The sequence below is a fragment of the Ambystoma mexicanum genome, chromosome 6p, assembly GCF_040938575.1.
Source record: "Ambystoma mexicanum isolate Mex_15411 chromosome 6p, UKY_AmexF1_1, whole genome shotgun sequence".
Taxonomy (NCBI): Eukaryota; Metazoa; Chordata; class Amphibia; order Caudata; family Ambystomatidae; genus Ambystoma; species Ambystoma mexicanum.
Window position 1 is genome coordinate 307011382 of NC_090935.1, and position 25408 is coordinate 307036789.

General features: G+C 43.7%; 1 protein-coding gene across 1 annotated transcript in view; it reads right to left on the reverse strand.

Moving 5' to 3' along the window:
• ALPK2 (alpha kinase 2) overlaps positions 1-25408 on the reverse strand; it is a 535735-nt gene that overhangs the window by 121422 nt on the left and 388905 nt on the right. Inside the window, exon 9 of the mRNA XM_069626477.1 lies at positions 17492-17709. Coding sequence (XP_069482578.1) covers positions 17492-17709 — 218 coding nt within the window. The remainder of the gene's footprint in view (positions 1-17491; positions 17710-25408) is intronic.

Below are 25408 nucleotides of genomic sequence, written 5' to 3' on the forward strand. Positions count from 1 at the left end.
ATTTCTCTTCACCCCTCGTGGGTTGGTTTTTCCCCCGAGAGGGTCTCAGGCAGACATAGGGGCCATGCTCAGATGGTGTCGCAATAGTGTTGTGTAACACGTCCTTGAAAGCATCTGCCATGGAGGAAGAGATCAACTTCCTTATGCCCATAGCAGACCAGGAGACGGGTTCCTGCTAGGCCAGACGCTTTACTCAGACATTTAACCTGGCCAGTGAGGGACTCTAGAGACTCCGTAAACCTGAGCACCTGATGTAGAGGTGTGCTCCAAGGGACATCACTTATGATAAAGAAATGATCAGGCTTAATCCCCTCACCCTCAGCCCAGCTTGCTACCTGAAGCCGATCCATGAGGTACCTGTCTGTCAGTTAAGGTGACAAATCCTGTCAAATCAAAACACAGTGATTATAATACTATATTGAAATCTCGATCCAAAACTTTCACTTAAAAACAGATTGCTAAAAAACGGAAACGTACGCTAGCAAACTATACACTACCCCAGGAAGTGAGAAAGGTAGTCATATGGTAAGTAGGTAGGATAGGGAATGTATATGCACACAAAAGGTGATCTCAGCACTGCCTCCATAAATGAAGTGGGTGATCTTCTAACGCACCTTATTGGGGGACAGGTGTATGCGGGCACACACCATACAGCTTAGCCCTTCACTTATAACTTGACCTGTCTCCAAACCCTGCTCTCCTGGGTTCAAGATCACTCCAGTGTACATCGCTAGGAAGATGGTAAGGGTGGGGAGGATCAGGAGGTTAGGGCAGGCAGGTTCCCCAAATACCCTTAGGGAGAAAACACAAGGTCAGAATAACTGCAGCACAAAAGGGGCGGCGGACAAAAGGAATGCTGGTGTATGGTTCTTTTTAGTTGGTAAAAGCTTACTTATGTACTTTTCCAGCAGGGTTTTGTGAGCTTTTTACAAAAAGGGGCAGAACACAAGACACTATATACAACTTACGTTACTCCTAAGCAGCTGAATTACTAAAGAAAATAAAACACAAACATATAAAAAAGAGTCCTTTAAAAATATAAAAGTATCTTTACAAATATATACAAAGTATACACAGTGCAATGTATGAAAAACTGTGTATAAAGACCTTACTTGCAAGACAACCTGGCCAGGGTTGTCTCAAGGTCCTTGCTGCTGCTCGCAGGTTCTTCTTTCCTCCTGTGCTCTTCAGTGGTGGATCTTGTGGCAGTAGGCGGCAGGCAGCAGCAGCAATAGTGCGAGGGACCCCCAAGGTCTTTGTATGGCTGGCAGCAGGCAAAGACAGGCAGCAGCAGCAGTGGCCCAACGCCTTTATATGGGCTGGGCTGCATATGTCAAATGCAGCCCAGCATTCAGAGGCAATGTGTCGGGCCCCACACTACTCACTCCACTGGCCACGTCTGCCAGGTGTGGCCCAGGAGTTTCAGGTGGGCTAAAAATACATTTTGGACGCTGCCCTCCCATGAGGAGCGCCAGTCATTGATGATGCCCAGGGCCCAGGGCCCAGTTGATGGGATGCCACCTGGGGGGTGGCAATCACTACACGCACTCCCCTGCTAATCAAGGGAGTGCCAACATAAAGGCCCGGGCCACGGCAGTGTCACAGCGCCGGCAATGTTTTTTTCCCCATTTCAGAGTAAAGGAACCCTTGCGTGCACAAGGGTGCCTTGCTTCACGTGCTGGGGATCCTTTCTTTCATCGCCGGGGGTTACACTCTGTAATCAAGGGGCATCAATCATATACAGATATTTGTATACAGCCCTCTGTTAGTCACCTATTTTAAGGTTTGCCCTATGGTACTAATTTTATTGATTACAAAAAGGTCATTGCAGTGATGGATCAGCAGATACTGTCTCACGTTTTATCTTCTGTAAACTATCTGGTTGTGGATATTGAATGTACAAGTTGGAGTCTAGGAGGTGCTATGAGATGGGGAGGAGTGATGACTTGACCATGTCGGATGATTGTATATGTTGGAGTCTCGGGAGTGCTATCAGATGGGCAGGAGTGATGACCTGACCATGTAGGATGGTTGTGTCTGTTGTAGTCTTGGGTGTGCTATGAGCCGGGAGGAGTTCTGATCTGACTGTGTGGGATGAATGTGCCTGTTGCTGTCTTGGGAGTGTTACGAGACAGGGATGGGAGCGATTTGACCATGGAAGATAGATGTGCTGTGTGTGTGTGATAAGTTAGGAAGGAGTGGTGTTCTCACTGTGGATGGTGGATGTGTCTATTGCAAGTGCCTGCAATCTTTGGTTCGCTGGATGATTTAGAATAAAACTACCATCAGTTCAAGCCACCATAGTCAATGGTGAGGGGTCATGAGAGTTATAGTTCAACACATCATGAGAGCTGTAGTTTATGGATCCCTGGACGATTGTAATTCTGGGCCTACTATGTGGCAAGAGGAATGGTGATCTGACTGTTTGGGATGGATGTGCCTGTTATAGTCTTGGGTGTGTTTTGAGACAAGGAGGGGAGGTGATTTGACCACGGGGGGAGGTTGTACAGGCAAATGTGAAAGTCAGAAAGGATGAAAGATAAATACTTCTTGTATTGATTTTTCTTCATGGCTTCCTGTGGTAGTGGGGGCTCCCCCACCTAGGCAGGAGTCGGATGCATGAAAAAGGTAAGTTCTGATTCCATTATTTAGTTGTCCAACAAAAGCCTGAGACCGTGGCCATCCCTCCTTCCATCTCCAATCTCACTACCCAACGTTCTCCATTCCATGCTCCAAACTGAGCTCTCATTTACATCTACAACATAACACTCCCATTACCAGGCTAGAATAGAGGAGATCTACACTAGAGAGGTGCTGTAGAGCAGGACCCTTGGTATCGATTGTGATACTTTATGCATAAACAAAGGGGAAGACAGTATGGATAGAGCTATGCAAGTTCTCCTAACCCTATTGGCAAATCTATTCAGTGTTCGTATCTTCAAGAAAGGGCGTATGGCTTGTTGCTGAGATGTAAGGCCAACACAAAGACACTGATGACTGTACAGGACATGTTTTCTCTGCAAAACATGCAATGGCTGCAAAGGCGGCCAGTGATGCATGCCAGCACTTACTGTTTGGCGGCAAAACTAGTTAGGATGGCAACAATGAAGAAGTAGAAAATGATGAGGCCTTTTTTACACCTTTTATTTTGGAGCAATTGCCACTGCTAGTCACATCAGACCTCTCTAATGTTCCCTGACTGCGCAATTACCAAGAACTCTGCATGTGGCACGGATCTACGTGATCCGACCGTGGCTGATTTTTCTGCGGCCGGAAAGTTTGCATGAGAAAGATGCGAACCACCAAAAGTCTGCACCTTTTGCATGCGAACACACGTACATACCCACACCCACACCCACAACACACCCATGACATCCCCCCCACGCACACCCTCAACACACCCCCACCCACACCCCCAACATAAACAAATCCCACTTACCTTTTTCTTCACGCTGAGTCCCTGCAGCGCCAGTTCCCTTTCACTTCCGTGATCGGGACCCGGCGCTGCAGGGTCCATTTCTTTCATTTCTTTTTTTTTTTACGGGGGCTGCAGGGGTTTTTCCCGCAACACCCGCTCACTATACTACATAGTATAGTGAGCGGGTGTTGCGGGGGACAGCCCCGCAGCCAACGTTTTTTAATTTTTTTATTTTGAAGGTTTGCTGCGGGGGTGTCCACAGCAACACCCCGCTCAATATACCACACAGTATAGTGAGCGGGGTGTTTCGGGGAATACCCACGCATTCTTTTTTTTATTTTTATTTTACTTACCTGCAATGCTACCACCAAAGGTTCGAACTTTTGGTGCTTGGACCTTTGGTGGTAGCATTTTTAGAACTTTTTGTTCTTGCGACCGTTTAGATACAGTCTTTTTGTACAATACCACATGGCACAGCAAGACAACTGCCATAATTAATAAGGTGCTGGGCCCAGATACCATCACCTCTTTGTGCATTCCTTGGCAGGCCTGTCTTTTACAATATCAATACATGGCAGAAATGGCACTGAGGACAAATCATTTTACCGCTGCTGAAGCACTTTGATTGTTATGCCCAGATTGTGTTATCAGTACTCAGACACTGCCATTTCCAGCAAGGTTCTCAAAATAATAGAGCATGCATTTGATCTACACAAACCGAAATGGCTATGGCTTTATGGTTTTCACCTCCAAGAATATGTGTGCAGAGGAGGAGCCAAAAGCCTCTACCCGAAGTCCTGCCCCTAACTTCCCTATATGTTGTGAACCAGAAATAGTGACAAAGGCGACACCTGTAATGATGCCTTTAACACGAGCAGCCTTCGAAGCAAAGTATCCATTAAGAAGACCATTCATTATGTATCCACGAAAATCTGACAGCCTCTTGGGAAAGATCCCTGAAGAGCATGTGAAGACGGATGAAAGAAGAGACTGGTGATGTCACATGAAGCAAAGTGACACGCCTAAGAAGAGATGATAAAAGAGAAGGTGGACAGACCATATAGAATCTGATGACGAAGTTAAAAATTAAGTAAAATTTCATCTGCGGAATGAAGATTGCACGAGTAAAAGCACGGAAGAAAATGAAAACCATTTTATAATTGTACAGATGCAGTAACGCAAGTAGATTAAGTATTCTTGAAGGCAGGCAATACCTAGTGAATAGTGCAGGTGGTGTGACCAAGGTATATATATGCATAGGAATCTGGAAGTTCCACATCGTATTTTAGCAAACTGAAAATCCTGTGAATGGAAGCACTTGAAGTGTGGCGCGGCAGTATAAGCCTGGCTGGAGATGGAAGGAGAATCGAGAAGTTTTGCCTGGCCCGGTGTCAAGGATTGGGGCAGCCAAGAAACTGGTTATCTATCCTGGAAAGATACAATGAACGAGCTCCTGTTAAGGTGCGGCGGAAGGGCAATGAGTGCCGGGTTTTATTCATTAAATGGTATGAAATACAACGAAGGAGCTCAAAATGTGGTCTCCAGTCACATGGTCAGATGAAAATAGACTTTGGGCAAGCTACGCCGAGACCAGAAGATAAGAACATGCTCACACTCCCTTCTATTCTTCTATTCCCAGGAGCAGTGATACTTGCAAGGCTAAGCTCAAAAGACTATTCTCATGGCAGACAGCTTGAGTGATGATAAATGATGGGCTAATTGGGTGGGGAAGCATGGTCAAGTCCGACCCACCTGCCCCTGGGGTACAAGCTTGCATGCTGCTAACAAGTGGAATATTCCAGAAGGGTACAAGCGTGCCAAGCAATTATAAAGGGCCACGTATCAAAGATCCCTATAGTTTAGAGATCCAATAAGACGTTGTGTATTTGATGACACTCATAATGACTTCGCTAGGGGTGGACAGAGATGTCCACCTGACAGTAGAGACCCAATCACAACCCTAACCCCCATAGAAGGTATACCTAGATTTTTCCCATTCCCAATCACAGTCCCACATACATTTTCTGAGTTTGCCATGTAGTATGACGTCAATGATGAGATTGTAGTATATTAGTATATAAGTGTGGTTTTTGTGAAATGCTCTGAGATTTTACTGCATGCCATCCGATGATGTCCGTTGTTCTGCCTGTTTTAGATCATTGTTATTAAAACAGCTAATATATTTGCCAACTTCCTGAGTTGTTTTTATTATTGATGCTTCATTTCTGCATCCCCATCCACCCTATAGAGTGTTATCTCATCTTAAAGGACCTCCGGGTTCATGTGTAAACAGCATTCTTTAAGGAACCTTATTAGGAAAAACATCCTAATGTATTTGTACTTGTTCATTCAAGGTGGTTGTCACTAGGGAGAGCATTTAACTGAATTAATCAAGAGATGCCAAACTTGAATTCCATTTTTAATAACTTTATTTATAATTTCAAACAAATCCAAACAATGAAGGGTAATAACATAAATACAACAAAACCAGTTTTAAACCTTCCCATGAGCCCATATCAGTAAACATGTCTCATAATAGAATACCTAGAAATGGGTACAAAACAAGAACCAAATGATTTGAAATATCTAATCAAAAATAACAATTTAAAAAAAACCCATAAACATTTAGACAAAAAGGACAAAAAAAATACTTCTCTTATTTAATTTCTCTCATCCTGTGTCACATTACCATACAATTCAGTGAAAGACTTCCACAAAAACCAATAATCCCTTTCTTTACCCATTTTTTTTCGATTGAACTAACTCAAATTCCGATAACACAATCACATCATTAATCCAATCCTCAACAGTCGGTTTCTTCCTAGATTTCCACACTTTCATAATTTGTTTCACTGCCACTACCAATATCTTATCTATCCAACACCCATACCGCCGAGCTTTCAAACAACAACCTCTTTTTGCCAATAACAGAACCTGGAAGGGTTTCCTTGGAAAGGAAATCGACAAAGTGTTATCCAATCTAATACTTCCGACCAAAAAGTCGACACTCTCGAACAATTCCATAACATGTGAATCAATGATCCCTTCTCACATCCACATCCCCAACAAATATCGTCTGCAAGTAATCCCAAATCATGCATCCTCACTGGAGTCCAGTACAACCTTCCCAAAATTTTCTGATGTGTAAAACGCAGCTTGAGATCCATCTTACTACTATAACTAACCTGCCATACATACTTCCAGATTCAATCACTGATTTTAAATCCTAAATCCAACTCCCACTTCTGGTGCAATGTATCCCAAGACCGCAATACTGGATCATCCTCACTCATGAGTCTCAGATATGTGGACACATTATTTGGCAATAAGTGGAATTCCATTTTTAGATTGCATTCTGAACATCCTCTGCTGCACAGACTTTACCCTGTCATGCAGAACCGGCTGCAAGAGTGGCTTTCTACGGTTGTGAGCATGCCTGTTATAACTTTAAGTTCTAGGTTCGTTAAATCTGGAGTTGCAAGTGCGGCAGAAGTGGGCAGTCTGTCGGCAGTGGAGTAGGTTGATTTTCTACTCTCTGGAAGTGCTACACTGTGTCTTTAACTGAGGAAGGAGGTGTTGATTCAAAGACCTAACCTGGCACGAAGCTCCAGTGCAAAATGAGCAGTCTTTCGACAGAGGAGGATGCTGGTTTTCTACTCTCAGGGAGTGCTACACTGTGGTTCTAACTGCAAAAAAACTGAGGATTCAAAAAACCTAAGTGGCGTGAAGCGCTGCGCAAGTGCAGCAGAAGTGGGCAGTCTATTGGCAGTCCATCGAGCGGTCGAGAAAATGGAGAAGAAAAGGCAATTCTTTTAAATTGCCACTTCTACATCGCAAGACTTGTACAAGTGGGCATATTGGTTCCTGAAGTGCGTGCCCTCACGGTTTTTGACAAATGCCACGTAACAGAAAATGCTACCCACTCCGAAGGACCATACGTGTGAAGCAGCCTTATATCGATGGGAGACCTAAACAGGGGTGGGGGGATGTAAAGAAAAAATAATGTTTATCTAAAGAATAATGGATCCTCCTCTGTGGTCTCCCAAAAGACTAAGGAATCTAGAGACCCAGGAAAAATCACAGCGCTTTTGAAAGCTATCGAAGTGAATACTGCTACTATGGCGACAAGTAAGGGAAATTGTGTTGGGTAGAATACATTACTGATGACTCATTTTTGCTCCCACCCCCATTGGCAACAACTCCCTACTCAATGTATGCTTAAGTTTACAGAGAGAGACTGTGAGTAGTGATGCCATCACCCAATTGCCACGAGAGGCTCACTCACCAAACATAATAGGGGGCGCCTTGTCACCTGCGCTATCGGCAACTCCAAATCTGGAACAGATAGCCAATAATGCATAGATGTCCTCTCCCACAGCTGATATTTCTTCTGACTCTATGCAGTCGTAATCTTTGGACTCTTAGGTAGAGGAGGAACCTTCAGAGCAACTGATTATGATTAAGGCCCTATTTCCACTTTATAACACAATTAACAAAGAACAAAGCATTATTAAAGATGACCTCACCAAGTAGATGTGATGGAAATAGTAGAAACACAACAAGCTATCACGACACAGTCCACTTCACGTCCTTCTAACGCACTAGGGTCTATTGAACCACGAGTAAATCCTGTCCCCTCAAGTGTGGAAACTGTTCATTGTTTAAATGAAGGGAGCAAATCGGGGCTTTTAATGCAAAGAGTTAGAAGGTGGCAGGGGGAAAAAGAAGAAACAAAAGAAGAGGAAAATTGAGGAAATTTCAAAATATGATGACCCCTCTATTCTCAGTGATATAACTTAGGATACTTCTTTGGGGAGAGGAGTAGCAAGTAATTTACCACTGCAAAACCTCTTTGACCCTCGAAGTGAAGGTGCAACCTCTAGATGCACATTTCCCGTACTGCCCAAAGTAAACGAGGGGGCCCTTGACACTTAGCTACGCCAACCTATGATGACTGATGTGTCTGAAAAGGTAGGACCAACTTAACCAGTTAGCTAACGTTAAATTATTGGGAAAGGCCAGGCCTGGCAGCTTAACAGGCAGTACTAGAAACTTTATGGAACACCGTGAGATGGAAACTGCAGCAAATAAAAGGTTAGAGAATTTAGGATATCAACATTGCCCTAATAAACAGGTACATTAAATTGAGATAATTGAACTCTTTATGATGACAGAAAGCCAGTTCCTAAATTGAGGTAATATTCTCCAACTAATTAGAAACCTACCCCAATTGCAGAAATTTGCCTGTGTGGATGTGACCGTGGTGGAAATTCCTGATACACCTAAAAAATTAAATTGGGTGATAATACATCTCTCTTCCTCGATTATAGCTGACTTACTATTGTCCCTTACTCACAACTTTTTGAAAATGGGGTTTGACTTTGAGCCACATTGTGAGGACCAGAATACTTTGCAAGTAGAGAGTGGCAAGAATTCCGGCAGATCTAAAATTACTAGCAATGCAATGGAAGTTACACCCACAATGAACAATTCAGATGACTGCTCACCTGTTTCAGATGAGCAAAGGTGTGCTAGGCTTACCTTCGACAATGTAGGATGATTATCTTCTACTTCACCCTTATTGCCAAATACTATAAGCCTAATTTCCTGGAGCACAAGACGTTTTAATGATCTTCTTTGCCCTATTGGACAGGCAAATCTACAAAAGGCAGACCTATTTGCTCTCCAGGAAACTTGGAAGATGTGCCCCTACCAGCAGGTTGGTTACATGATGATACAACTTTTTGCCACAAAGGGTGATAGAGGTAGACCTTAAGAGGGGTTAACTATAGGGGCTTGGAAAACCCTTGAAGTGCAAACATGTCTCCCCTAATAAGTATGTTCTTGTGGCCGTATTGTCCACCTTTAACACCTCCATGACCCAACAGATTTTAATTCTTAATGCTTATGACACCTCCTTTGGTCGATTTACAATGCAAGTTATAAATGATACTGAACAGATTATAGATGAATGTTTGAATATTAATCCTATGGGTATTTCTATAATAGTAGATGTTCTTAATTTTCATCGCAGTTTAAAACCTGAATTCTTCTGCACATTTTGGGATGAGCCATGATGAACAACATGCAATCGTATTCTGATCTGATTCTTTTTTAAAGCCTAATAATTTATCAGGTAAAAGGTGGCATCACTTACTTGAAAGCTTGGGCCTAGTACATATCTTGTCTGATAACTATACTGGCACATTATTGTACTTGATCGAATGGGCAATCTCGCTCATGGCTTGATCAGGTTTTTATGTCTCTTGAACTATTTTACAGTTTTAAATCTTTTCACCTTATTGAAAATGAACAAATTGACCACCATACCTCAAGTTGTACCCTGTCTTTTTGGTATGAAAAACAGGGTTAACAACTACAAGGGTCTGATACTATTGGTAACACTGGTACTAGGGTTGCATGGACAAAGAAGAACTTTGAAAATGTTAATCATTATGTATTTCTGCTGTTTTGCAGGGATAACAAATTGAACCCTCTTACACAAGGCGATTTGTACTGCTAAATGGATATTGGCTTCACAAATACAATTGATAATACAAAAAATATAACTACTCCAAACGAAGGGATGGAAGAATCTATGACATCTTTATAGCAAACAAAAAAAGAGAACTCTCCCTCAACCTAAAGAAAATAAAAGTGAAATCATCTTCCACTATTGCCGAAATATCACATGAAGCGAGCAGTCTAAAAACTGCCTATCGTAATTGGCTGAGAGTCCATATCATTTCGACAGCTACTGTGCAGTGGCACATTATATTTGGTGACCTAAAAGATAGTGATACGCGCATGTTCAGGTCTATATATAATCGGCATAAGGTAAAAGTGGATGGAAAAATGGAAATGAATCCAATTTCTGAGCTTAAAAGGTGCAATTATGTAAGAGGCTGGTATTATTGCAATGTTCACCGAGTAAATCAAGATCCCAACTAAACAGGTTTTATGATAAAGGTTGTATCCAATTTGAGCTAGATGACATTCTTGGGATTATACATGGATTGAATGTGTGCTGAGCATTTGGCCCTGATGGTCTGGCCAACATGACTATAAAGGAGGCTCCGGAGCAATGGGCTAAGATTATTTACCAATCGTTTCAGGACATTTCGCCGGGGGATGGTGCTGGTCTCTTGGAAGTTCTCCATATTAATATCTATCCATAAGAAAGGTTTACGTGAAATTACCGCCTCTTGGCTATAGTAGAGACACTTTCCAAGATCTTTTCTAATCTTTTATTGGAAAAGATAAACAGTTGGCTCTTTGATAAAGAGATTATAAAAAATCAACAGGCTGGATTTCAGAAAGGTCAAAATGCTCTGACCAACCTTAGGAGCCTCCTTTATTTATTACGAAGGTCTCCGAAGTCCAAAAATGAAAGATTATATATTTGCTTTTTGGATTTTGCAGGGGCGTTCGACACCGTGAACAGGTCAGAGTTGTGGAATGAAATGGAAGGGTGGGGTCTGAACAAATCAGTTATACACCTAGTTCAGGAATTAAACTCTGGCGCCTCCTTGCATATTAGATTAAACAAGGAGGGATCCCTATTACCAGAAATACCCAACAATGTGGGCGTAAAACAGGATGTACACTTGCTCCCACATATTATAATGTTTATGTATCCAATTTAGATCATTTTTACTATCCTGTCAAAATATTCGCCCAATAATTGGACAGCTAGTAGTCTGCTGGTTATCGTATGCAGACGATAATCTGATTTTAGATTGAACTGTAATTGGACTCCAATTTAGTATTATAGCTCTACATGAATTTGCTACCAAGAATAATTTAAAAATCAATCTAAACAAAACTAAAACTATGATTATCAAATCCACAAGAAATAATACAAATAATAATGTTGTTCAGAAAATAGATCATGTACCTCTACAAATTGTGCAATCATACACCCATCTAGGAATACTGATGTATGATTCCTTGTGCACTGACTCTGTCACTAAAGATATATGCACAAAATGACATAGGAAATTTAGTGCAATAAAAGGTTTTATTTCTAAAGGTTGTGGATACTCGGTTGAGGGCCTGTAAAACATGTATACTACAAGTATCATTCCAAGTGCCCTTAATCGGCTTGAAATATTGCAGGCGAAGGAAGCTCTCTGGCTTAATAAATTGGAGAGTAAATGATGGCGGTCAGCGATGGAACTACCTAGGGCAACTCCCCATGAAGCAATATGTTTTTGAGCTGGGTGAAGCAATATGTTTTTGAGCTGGGTATACTATAAGATTGCATGTGGCAAATGGCATCTGAAAATCCTAGAGGCTAATGGTAACTCATCATAATTGATTTCACATTTCAAAGATATTTCCTCTCAGATACTGGGGGAAAGATTTTCATTATTTGGCTCAAGGATATCAAATAATTCAAAAGGAATTGAAAAATAAAGCCATCAGGTGAGATCGCACTAATGATATTAGAAAACTAAGTGAAACAAAAATGAAAAAATAGACGTTTTCTGATGAAATTGTGCTTTTATCAATTACCTACAAATTCCATGATTTGAGAGAATTTATCGATGTCAGACAGAGGTGGAGACATCTATTGACCTCATGCAAGGCACTAAGTGCAAAATATTATAAAGCGTATGAGAGTATTTCACATAGTATGGCCAATATGTTGACAGATCAATTTTGGGCCGTGATATTTTCGGGCAAATGTTCACTTTTAAATTCTGCTGTTTTTCATGTCTGGGTAATTTTAGAAAAAATATTTTCTTTATAATTTCAACATTTTAGTGCAGGATTTTGAGGAGATGTTATCCAACAATGTATTGTGATGAAGTATTTAACAGGTATAGCAAGTTATGTAATGTGATGATGATTATAATATTCCTTGTATGTTTTACTCTTCTTTTTCTATCAATGTGTGGTGTAAATGATTTTCTTTACCAAATCATCTTATTAAAAAAAAAAAAGGTTATGGAGTTCACATGTTAAGACAATAAGATAGATGGTCATAAAACTTTAAGTTGTTTTCCTACAAGGCAATGCATCCTTCATCAAGGGAATATACACTTACAGCATATAGCTTCCAAAGTTTGATTCTGATGTAAGCTCTTGCTATGACAATTAAAAGTAAATTATTGTGGGATGAAAAAACAATTCAGACACAGTGCTCCTCAATCCCATTGAAAGGCAGAGGTGTGGAGACAATTGTGTGGTGTAGCTTGTGAGATAGTTAACCAATAATCTGGAGGCAGGTGAGGTAGAAAACCTATCAAAACATTCCTCAGGTAGCAGGAGTACAAGGATGAGTAGAGGCTAAAATGCCCACTCAGCCCTTACTCTGGTACAAACCAAGAGCCAATGCAATAATAAAGATAAAATAGGCACAGCTAAGAGATATACCTCTTTCGCCTTTAGTGGTAGTGTGGGCCGAGGGAAGGATATGATCTTAAGAGGGGTGTGAATGTGATCCAGTAGCCATCATACAGCAAAGTATAACAGTCTATCAAGGTTCTACACAAATAGATATACTTTAATAAAACACGCCATATGCAAAAATAACTAAACAGAAAAACACTACACAAACCCCACCCGTGAGGAGAAATCAGAGAATAAGCAAAGATAGCCCAATGCAGCTGTTTGACTAAGTAATCAGGGGTGTATGGCCAGTATAAACCAAAATGTTCTTAAAAAGGATATGTTTGATGCAAAAATGGGGATTAGTGAGCTAACCACTATCTAGGGTCAGAGCTGGGCTGAGAGGGCAGTCGATAGTCAATAGAACCATCTTGTGCTTCTTGGCTATTCAACAGCATCATACCATGTTTCGAGCTGCTGTGCAAGCCGGCTGAACCAGGTTTGTGGACTGTGCACCATAATTGATCCAAGCAGGTGGCGAGCCGGGTCGAATACAAAGGCTAAGGAGTTTGAAGGGCGGCACACCAGCGATGCAGGACGAAGTGTGCACCAGGACTGGTTCAAAGTCTAACCAGTTCGTAATGGGGGTATATGCTAGTAAGGGTCGACGAATGATGCTCCAGCAGTCTCAGTTGAGGTCCGGTATGGGTTCAAAGCTGTGACCCTGACGTTCCAGTATGCGGTTCAGCAAGGCAGCAGTTTGAGATCGAGCAGGATTGAATCATTCGGTGATGGCTGGGAGAAAGTCAGTGACTGACATCCCAGTAGCTCGAGTTAAAGGCATGCAAGGAGCAGTTGATTCGAGCATGCAGGTGAGACCGTCTGGTGGCTTCTCTGGCAGTACTCAGGAAGGAATTTGGCAGCTACAGGCTCTCTTCGATTCAATGGCACTTTGCGATTTCAGCACCTCGCAAACAGCACTGATGCAGATCGAATATCTCCAGTTGGATTTTCCTTGCTCCCTCGGTCCTGGACTCTGGTGAGGGGACACTGAATTGGGATTTCCTGCATCTATCTATCTATCTATCTATCTATCTATCTATCTATCTATCTATCTATCTATCTATCTATCTATCTAAGTTTTTCTACTGCGCCACTAACCCGTATGCCTCAGGGCACTCACAAGAGAGACACATGCAGAGACAATGAAATAAACCTGAAAAAGAGCAAGAAAAAGGAACCACCCCAGAAGAACAGGCCAACACTAAGCAGAAAACAATTGTTATAAGGCAGGCATGTTAAAGGAGTAGATGCCGGGAAAAAAATCAATCAGCCATGCCTAGCATCAAACAAGAAAGTTTTCAGGTGCTTCTTAAAAAGGACTGTTGATTCACTGTCTACAAGGTGTTTCAGAAGAGCATTCCATAAGGAGGAAGCCCACAGGTTGAAGCTAGCACCACCAATTATCTTAATGGAAGAACGTGGAGTGTACTTAGGAGGCCCCTGGAGCTTTTTGCCAGATTCGTTCTGCGATGACGTTGCACTCGGTTATGGACACTTGACCCCTGGCATTGGGCTTCTGCAAGACTGGAGAGGCACAGAACGTCGGGGATTGCGCCAAAGTGGAGTTCGTCACAGGCTAGTTGGTTCCACCAGCATTAGGGGAGAAGTCATTCCGTTCGGAGCTTCTCTGTCGAGGGGAAAAAGGTGGTCAGCACAGCAGCAGAGCTTTACCGGGCAATTCAAGGTCCAGGAGGTTGGAGAGGACTTCTCTTCACAATTTCTTCTTCGGATGTTTCTTCCAGTGGTCGATTCTGCCAGTAGTCCCAACAACCTTGCCTTTTAAGCTTATTCCCATTCATTCACAGCCCTACGCTTTCAATCACACAGCAGGGGGGGGCTGTCCTTCCCGGACAGCCAGTCAGCCAATCAGGACTGGTTTCGATGAGGCACACCTAGAGACAAAGGACATGGGAGTTTTCGGGACCCCCCTCACTTCCTGTCCTTCCAGATGGACTGGAGCAAGCAGCTGGCTTTAGGGCAAAAGTCTGCATAAGGCAAAACACACAAAGGGCTCAAACCTAGCTCAACGCACAGAGTAAAAGCCAAAAAAGACCTCACAAACAGAAAATGGAGAAAATAGAAGACAGGGGCCATTTTGACAAAATGGACCCCCATGGTTGCTGTACTGCATCTGAGGGTTCAGTCTTCCGTATAAAAGCACACTGGTAGTAAAAAGTAAACCACTGCCACCAGCCATTTAAAGTGTGAGGGTAATAAAAAAGTTTACATGAGAAAGGAGGATAAGGGGCTACTAAGTAACCCTCCAGCACTCAACATAAGATGGTGTGGGCTGGACCTAAAAAAGGAAAAAGGTAAGTAAGATCAATTTCACCTTACTATTCTTGGGAACTGTAGTGCACCCAAGGAAAGGTATTTAAACCTTAGGAGAAATCCAAAGGACTTCTCAGTGACACTGACTGAGGGTGCTGTCTGTCACTATAAAAAAAGCAGAGGCCTACGGAGTTTGTCAGTCTCCAAAAACACTGAAAACATACAATCCTAATCAGGGAAAAACACACGAGAGAGTGAGAAAAAGGTCCCACTCAGGCGTTAAAATCAAAAACTCCTAAATCCAGGAAAAGAGCTGGGGGTCTCGAAGGTGAAAGGAAATTAGCACAGACATTAAAATTCTCCCTAACATGTCCAATGAAATCTTATTGAAAGGTTGAAATGCAGAGATGATTCAAAGAAGTGGTGGGAGATCCCCTTTTTAAAGGCTAAAGCCCACAGTGATTTGACTAAAACTAGTCTGCTTAAAGGGTCCAATCTGCCAATCATTAACTTCCTCCCTTTTCCTGCTAATATCCCCCCTGCAGCGTTTTTGACTAGCATCCTGGTTCTTTTTGATTCTTACAGGGACCAGGCCCTCGTCGCCCAGTCTACCCTAGCACTTTGGTCTCCCCTGACACACCTGCCCCCTTCCTCCACTTGCCCTATCAGGCTCCCACCCCCTGTACTAGCCTGGCAGGGTCTGCACCCCTCTTGTGCTCATCCAGCCCTGTCCTCACACTTAGCACGTGGACCGTCATTTCCTGCTCTCTCTGCATTCCCCTGACATTTTTCCATTTGCTTCCCCTTAGCACTCGCCTAGCCCAGGGGCCCTCTTTGCCCCACTTGCGCACTTTCCACTCGGTGCATTAGCGCATTCCGCTCCCACCGGCACTTCGCCCTCTTCCCCATTCCTCTGCAATTCTTGCTACTGCACTTGCACGATCCAAATGAGGCAAGGCCTAGTAGAACCGTTTTTGTTATTCTTCATCCCTATAAACCCCACCCCCTCTTTTGTCTTGTTGCGCCTTGAAACACCATTTGCTGTATAGGCGCATTATAAATACCCAATAAATAAATAAATGACATTTTTTGTAACATAACTGTGACAGTTTTAACTTTAGGTTAAATGAAACTACAAGACTCGGCCCCGCACACTCAAGTCATGCAGCAGAACCTTTCCAGAAAGGTAAGCAGGAGATCACTGCGGTAGCCCATTATTGGGGGGCGCGTATAAAGGAATATAAGGGGCGCTCGTTTCAAGCCTGATATTATAAATGACATATGAGCAGCAGAAAAAACAACCACCTGGTAGCAAATGATTGCAGAAAGGATCGGCAATGTTTCAACTACACATAAGAGCCGGGGGATTCAAACTTTCTTATGCCAATCCCCCCTTGAGTAAAAATGTTGTTCCCGAGCCCCCAGCTGTCATTTCTGCTTATATATTCTATTAAAAGCACTCACCGTACCACACGGTTCGGGCCCCCACAGGGGGGCCAGCATTATAGTTTGAAGACCACTGCATTAGAAGCACATCTAATACCAAGGCAGGATTAGGCAGAGCACTCACCTCTTTTATGTATCTAGAGATAAATACAAACACACTGGAAGGGAACATTTCCTACCATGAAGGAGGTCTGTGAGCCAGAGGTTCAATTCTCACCCCTCCTGATGCTCTCGGGTCATGAGAGGAGCGGAACGGGAATGAAAATGCTCTGCTACATGCTTAGTACATCTATGACTAGGGAAGAGCTTCAAGTGAACTGAACAATTGACTCCAAAACCTTTGAAACGGGATAACATCAACATTGTATCTAATTAGTCTAACTGCGAGCCCCACGTAGGGATCTGAAATTGACAATTTACCCCTCTTGCGTGCTTCTTGATAAGTGTGTTTTTAAGCCTGGACGCGGGATTAGAAACAATTAGTACATTTAGAATTTAGCAAAAAAATGCACCAGAACAGAAAACCTATTCTTTCATTGCATTTTTGCACCAGGGCAAATATCACAGTAGTGCTAGCACGAGAGCGGACGTAGCTCTAGTGCAAACCTGCATTGAACATACAGTGCTACTTGTAACTCTTCCCCTCTATTGAAAGAATGTAGAGTTTGCTCTAAGGCCGGGAGGATAGGGCAGGAGCAACGTGCTCCCCTTGGATGCAAAACGACACAGAGCAACACAGGTTCGATCCCTGCGTCTGTGCTTAGAAACCTCTGGGTATTAAGCGCATCATAAATAACTAATTATGATATAAGACAGCTTTTGCCCATGTGCTAATCCACCGATGCAAAGTTTCTTTCATACCGCCCAGGATTCCTTATGGACCCCACATTCATTAATGCACTCATTTATTTTAGCAGGATGTGAACTCAACGTGCTCATAATAATGTCAGCTCTAACCTTGCATGTCCGTGACGAGCAGGTTGCCGCTGGTTTTCTGAAAGACCCAGTGCTGGAAGGTGCAACATTTCTGGCCGGCTTCAGAATCCCTCCTCATGAAATTGATTTCCTTTCCGTCCCGGATCGAATACTTCACGAAGTCCCCGACGAGCTCCTCTTCCACCGTTGCGTACGGGATATGGTTTGCAAGGCGATGGATGAGGAAAATAGGAATGATTCTGAAAGCAATCGATTACTGAGTTAATAGAAAGTGGATCCCCAATGCACCACAAGCACTCCTACGGGGCCTCCTTCTAAGGTGATTCCTCATGAGATTTACACATTAGGGCAAATAAACATCATGTCCTGAAAATAAGATGGTAAAAGGAGTCATCCATTGACTTTCAGCAGGCAATGGATAGGGAGGAGATTGAAACATGGCAGATTAGCATTCTCTTGAGGTGAACTATACACATCACATTTCAAAGCATTTCCAGAAGGTGGATCCAAGAATGGTGGGTGACTGCAAACTGCAAACAGTGCCGAGATCACTACTGTGAAATGAGTCTAGCCAGGGCTTAGCAGTGCAATGGACAGACGTAAACTTGGGTTTAGATATTTAAATGAAACCTAGACGGTGACAAGGATGGAAAGCCACCCCGAAACAGACTAGCGGTAGTCAAGGGTATGCAGTGTTTATATCGAAAATGTTATATTGAAACACACATATATCGAGTACTTTATAACGAAAACCTGTGTACCAAATGTATTTTTGGGTGGGGTAAAGGGTTACATTTTTGGGGGTATTGTTTGGGGTGGGTTTTTAAGGGTGGTAAACAGGGGTTTGCATTCGGTATACAAGTTTTGCATTTCTCCCAAGTCACTCAAGCCAAACCCATAGAAAACAGATTGGCATACATGAACTGGGCACCTCCGGCCTACACCCATCAACACCACAGATTTCACATCTGCCTCTCCCACTGTCCGACTTATGAAGCTCTCCACTTTTTCTAACGGAGCCGCATGCAGCAAGACCACCAAAAGAGGCCAAAGGCTGCTATATATGACAATTTAGATTGCATTTTTTACATTGCATTATCTGCATAAAACATTGAACAGGGGGAAATTCACAAAGTGGGCAAAGGCTCTCAACTTTTAAGAAATATGCAGAATTCTCATGAACTTTTGTGCTTCCTCCCCCTGTACTCACCTTAAGAACCAGGCATCCTTCGACACAGCATAATAGACAGAAAATATGAAATTATACCATTTTAGAAACTGTCATTTAAAACACTTCTTCGCTCATCTTTCTTTGAGCACTCATTTTGCTATATCCCGCTCCTTTCACTGGCTGTTTTTCTGAACACTCCACTTTCTCCTAGGCCATGGTACTTATTCCTTCACCTGCCTAGGGGGCGGGATTTGTGGTTCTCTTTCGTCTGCCAATCCAGATTTGTCTTCTCTAGATGGAAAGAATATTTCTCCCTGTGCAAAATCTCTAGTTGTCCCTAATAAATTAGGCCTCACATTGTGGCACTTATGACAAAGGACCTATGCACTATCCCATGAGCCTGCAAATATCACTCCTTTACTGTGTTGGTTTATATGGCGGTGCTTAAGTGAACCCCTATTGCAGAGAAGAGAGAAGGGATGGGGTGCTGAGATGTAGAATATTTAGTTGCCATGGCTACTAGCACTGCTCATGGAATGCATGTATTTCCCACGGGCAAATGATTGTTTTCAGAGGCACGGCTTTGGAACTCCTCCTTCACTGCAGAGTAGGAACCAAACCCATGCACTCCCCCTTCAATCAGGTGTCACAGCAGAAAATGCCGCCTGCAGTAGAGTGTGTTATGTTATTGTGATGTATACGGTGCACCACTGCTGTGCTGAGGTTCTCCGGAGTGTTTGTACTTGGCTATCCACACTGGCCATGGGACATGTGAGAGGTTTTCTGGAAGCAGGAGGGGGATCTGGGCTGCCCGGCAGGCACATGTTGCCTCGCGTGGATCTAGCAGTCTAACAGCAGGATCAGCACATTTTTGCAAAGGCCCCCCCCCAACGCATACATCTATCGTGAGGACACATCCGCAGATAGCCTGCACAGAATCAAACTTGCACATTCCTTAATGAGAAAGGCTACTCAGAAGTGCCACCTTAGCCCCAACTCTACTCTCCAAAAAAGCTAGATTCAAAAACAAAACAGGTCTTCTGAATGACTTGCATTAGATGTTAAATCGCATTTTATTTTTTTATTGTCCCCTTTGAAATGTTTTACCCGCTATGACGCGTAAAAAAATACAGCGTCTGGCAGGTAAAGCTATTTTGTGTGTCGCCAAGGTGTTACTTAATTTCCCTGAAGGGTATTGTTCTAGAAGTATCTGTGAAAGAAGTCCCATGCTTTAGTCATCAATGCGGGGCCTCCACCTGGCTTGGGTGGCGCCCGCCCGCCTCATAAATCGTGTCGTCATCAGGTGTCAGTGAATCCAGTATTGGACTTGAAATCCCTTTGTAAGACGTTTAACTCAAAAACAAAGCATCCAAGTAACATGCCATGATGTAATATGAAGAAAGTGCACTGCCAAAGTATTAATAAGAGTGCACTTAAAATTCTTCAAGACCGAGATGTCTTCTCAAAGATTACTTTGATGAAGAATCAGGACTAAACATAGGAGTTGTTCTAATCCTTAATGTTTTCATAGACCTGCATTTTGGAGCAGCGCGAGATAGGAGGGTTGGAAGGTGCTTAGACAAAGACATCTTTTGGCAGTGAAATATAAGCCCAATAACAGGTGATGCCTTTATCTTATATGCCCTTAACAATGGTCGCCGGGGTGAAGGCGCCCTCCAGGAAGTTCTTGCATGCATGCAATTACACAACACACTATTTTAGCTAAATGGGAATGCCACGTGAAAGTCTGTCTACTTGCCCCTAATCTGGTGGGAAAAGGGGCCAAAGACAGATGAGCAAGCAGTAGCATTATGGAGTGCTGGAAGTGGTGAGCAACAGCAGCAGGGGAGACAAGCCCCCACCAGAAGACAGCAGTCGCGGGTCCAAGTAGGTGGTGGGTGCTTGTGGGGGTCTCCTTTCCCAGGTGGGAATATGCATGACCCGCTGCTTGCCTTGCGTTGATGTGGTGGGAATGGAGGTCGGGCAGAACATGCACAGCAAGCGACATGGCGGACAGGCAGTGGCCTGAGGCTGCAGCAGCAAGAGAGCCAATCTGTGCAGCAATCACATAACACTCGTCCCGGGGGTATTACCCGACTGGTAATGCCCTCCTCCTCTGATTCTATTGCATTAATAGTGTCTGTGTAGGATAGATGCAGTAGAGGGCTGCTCCTGAGCTTCACATATATATCTATAGCTGTAGAAGCAGGATTGCGTGCCCCTGGCACCATATGCTCAGGTTAAGGAATATTTAGGCTCCTTTCGGGATCACAGCAGTTCTTTTCTATTGATTGTTGAAATGAACCCAATTCACCTGTGAGGCCTAAATCCGACTGACTGTCATGCAGGCAATAGTAACCAAACTATGCAAAACATGAAGTGCCGTTGGAAAGTTTACTTAGAACACTGAGGATATTTAGTCAGGAACGACTGAAGCCTTTTGAAAGTCTGCCGGCCTGGCAGGGTATGTATAGTGCACCGAATCATTCATGATGTGTGCTACTGTACCTTAGCTTACCATTCGGCTGGATAGGCAAAGGCAGGGTTCATACTAGCAATGTCTTGAGGATTTCTGACCAGTTTCATGATCTCTTATAATGGGGCCCCTTCCTGTAACCCTAGAGCAAGCCTTCGTAAATTTACTTATGGCGCCTCGATGCATGTGGGCTGTAGAGCACTCTACAAATACAAAATAAAAAATAAATATATATAAATATAATGCGGGGAGAGGAGGGGAATGGTTGATCATTGGAGTCTTCGCAAACTGAGACATCTTTAGGAAACAGTGAGCTGCAGCAGCCTTAGAAATGGTTCAATAAACAGAAATCTTAAAACGGACAGCGGAGAACCGCCATTTTTACAAAGCTAGTAAAGTAATCTTTTACCTAGCAGGTAAATGCTCTTATTTAATCCTGGATGTATTTTCCATATTTGTACCTAATTTATTTGCTTTCTGTATGCATTTATGAATAGACCTGCTTTTAGTTTTCACTGGAACGGTGCACAGCATGCTGACAGGCCTCTCATGTCTCAGGAGTACCGAATTAACAGAAAGAGAGATGTGAAGTCACTGGGCGGTCTAAGTAAACATGAAATGTGCACGCTGGTACTCTCACCCTTTAATACTGAAACTCTGGTTACATAGTGCACCAGGATCGAATCCACTCACGGATGTCAGCCCTCTCTAAGATCTGAGAAATTGCCAAAAAATAACTCGTGTCTGAAAATGAAAAGGTCACATGCACTCTATATGCTTCCAAGATATTCATTGCATTGTGCACGTGCCTTCATGATGAAATGATGCAACCTTGGTTAAATATTTTGTGTACTTCCCAGAGAATTGTATTTATTTGTACATGTGTTTCTGTTGAACTAAAATCCAGAGGTATCTGAGTACTGAAATGAATGACATGTGCGTTCCCAGACACCAAAGGGTCCTCAGCAAAATATAACCTACTGTGCAGGAGGGGCACGGCACATGCATACCATGTGCTCATCTGCTCCTTATCCCACTCTACCATGACCAGGAAGAGGAACCTGGGCACACCAACTGGCACAAACATAAAGCCTCGGAAGAGAACGCTTCTGGACCTTTTGTCAACTTCCCTGTGCCCATTATGCCTTGCCAAGGAAACAGTGCATGTCTCCACCCGCTTAACATGCCGTGATAGTTCAAAGTGTGCACCTTGCAACCCACCAACTCTACTGGGATAGCAGCCTATTCTGTCTCTCTTGATTGTCTGCACCCTGATGTAGCCCCCCTACCAAGAGGCGAGGCTTTCCCAGAATGCATACTCACACCTATTCTGTCTCTCTTGATTGTCTGCACCCTGAAGTAGCCCCTCGTACCAAGAAGCAAGGCTTTCCCAGAAGGCAAACTCATACCTATTGTGTCTCTCTTGACTGTTTGCACCCTTAAGTAGCCCCCCTACCAAGAGGCAAGGCTTTCCCAGAATGCATACTCACACCTATTCTGTCTCTCTTGACTGTTTGCACCCTTAAGTAGCCCCCCTACCAAGAGGCAAGGCTTTCCCAGAATGCATACTCACACCTATTCTGTCTCTCTTGATTGTCTGCACCCTGAAGTAGCCCCGTACCAAGAGGCGAGGCTTCCCCAGAATGCATACTCATACCTATTGTGTCTCTCTTGATTGTCTGAACCCTGAAGTAGCCTCCCGTACCAAGAGGCGAGGCTTCCCCCAAATGCAAACTCATACCTATTGTGTCTCTCTTGATTGTCTGCACCCTGAAGTAGCCTCCCGTACCAAGAGACGAGGCTTCCCCAGAATGCAAACTCAAACCTATTGTGTCTCTCTTGATTGTCTGCACCCTGAAGTAGACCCGCGTACCAAGAGGTGAGGCTTTCCCAGAATGCATACTCATACCTATTATGTCTCTCATGCTTGTCTGTACCCTGAAGTAGCCCTCGTACCAAGAGGCGAGGATGATAGCTATGACTGGACACCATACATTTTTACATTGGCACCCAGGGTGAGGGGAGCAACTAATCAGGATGCTCGGATCACGGACTGAATCCCAGGATCCAAGCATGCGTTCTGAGGAACCTGATGGGCTGCTTCCCCCACCCGCCATCTTCCCCCCACCCTCCATTCCCTTCTCCTTCATTTCACTGTCCTTCCTAGCCCCAGTTACCTGATGGCTTCAGTGGCAGTGGCTCCCCCACTGCTGTTGCTGCCGCTCCGTCTTCCTTCTGCCCACAATGGAAGAGGGGATCCGCTTGGGGCCAGTCTTCCAGCTCCCTGTCAGCAATCTTGAAACAGTCTTTCATACAAAACACATGGCTATCAGCATCCCAGGTTACCAGATTGGCAACACAGGGAGCTAATAGCAATAATCACCCCTTCCATGGTCTGGGACTGGTGGTAACAGCACCGGGGACCCTCGTTAAAGGCCCCCGCTACGGTCAGGCGTATTAACTCAGGCCCTGGCCTGCTACCACCTGTTCCAGCCCGTGCAACGGGTGATTATTGCAGAATTATTAAATGCTTCTAGATGCAGCAGAACGGTACCTGACTCATGGAGACAGCCGTAAATCACCCCTTTCTATAAAAAGGGAGATAAATCTGACCCGAATAATTATCAAGCAATCGCCCTACTATACGTGACCGGAAAAAATCGACTGAAAGGTTTTAGAACATAGGGGGTCATTCCGAGTTGGGCGGTAGCCATGGTGCTATTAGCACCATGGCTGCCTCCCATACCGGGTCCGGGTCTGGTCTGGTTGAATGGGGACTTACCGGGTCATTCCGACCCTGGAGGACCCGGTAAGTCCCCATTCAACCAACCATTCCCCATTCCCATTTGAGCCTCCATAGGGCTCAATGGGAATGGGGAAGGCGCTAATAACGGGCCTGCGAATAGCAGGCCCGTTATTAGCGCCCTGGTCCCTTAGCGGGACCAGTAAAGGACGTGTGGTCAGACCACACGTCCTTTACGGTTCCTGCTAAGGGACCTCGGAATTGGGCGTTAAGGAATTTCCGGCACCGGTCTCCTTATCGATGCCCAGTATCCCTTACCGCCTAACTCAGAATGACCCCCATAGACTAGAGGATTGGATGGGAGAGAATAATATTTTGAGACCATGGCAGGTGGGATTTCAGAAAGGGGTTATCTTTATGGACCAGGTCATCATTCATAAAACGTGCTGCCTTTACTTTCTCTATTTAGACCTAAAGGCAGCATTTGACAAGGTCCCTAGAAATGACCTGTGTAATGTCTATTATCTAATGGTCTTCCATGTGGGCAACTGACGTGTATTATTAGTCTCCATGCAGTATGGCCCGGGTAAGGTATGGTTGAAAGGGAGAATTGACAAGGTTCTTAAGGGGTACGTCTAGGGTGCATACTTGCCCCCACTATAGTCTCTCTATATATGAATAATATACAGCAAACAAAATCAAACAATTGGAGGCAGATGACCCAATCTTAAATGGTAAGAAAGTCGGCATGCTTTTGTATGTAGACGACATAGTATTAATATTTAAAGCACCTGTAGGCTGTAACTAACAACTAACGCTATTTAACGAAATGTATATGAAAAAGGGATTGGAAGTTACCATAAGGAATACCAAGTCAATGACAGGGACAGCATCATGGCCTTTCCACCTTTTCAGTTGAAAGGGGCCATGAGCCTGAGGGAGGCACCAGGAACTGCCCCATGTTGGCAGTCAGCAGTCTAATTAACACAGCAATATATTTTACTCTTTATTATTTTTGTTCTGGGGCCAAAAAAAATAAAACCGTAAAAAATGCTGGATATGGTGGAGGTAGGAAGGCAAATAGAGGAAGTGAAACAATTTGACTACCTCAGGTACAGGATAAGCTCACTTGGCGACTGGTGCCCACAAAAATAGAAAAGCGCCATTTTACTAGCAAGAACAAGTTTAATGGTAGCAAAATTCGGTGCTAGTCTGGAGAATAGATTTATAATGGCTGCACTGGAAGTATATAACATGAAGGCAGCTAACGGTGCAACGTACAGTGCATAACGCTCGGGTCATGAACCCTTTGAAAAATTAATAAGAACAGAAAATGTATCTCTAAAGAGGCTACTTGGATTAGGAAAGAATACCCAAATGACCATTTGCACCTAGATTTTGGTCTTATAGATGTGGGCAAAAAGCCCCTTCTATACTGGATTCGGTCCTGAATTACTCCATCGTTATCAACCTACAGAAACAAGCTGATGGATCGCTTTAAGGCGGAGTCCCAGAGTCCCGTCAAATGAGCAAACCATGTCAAGGAAA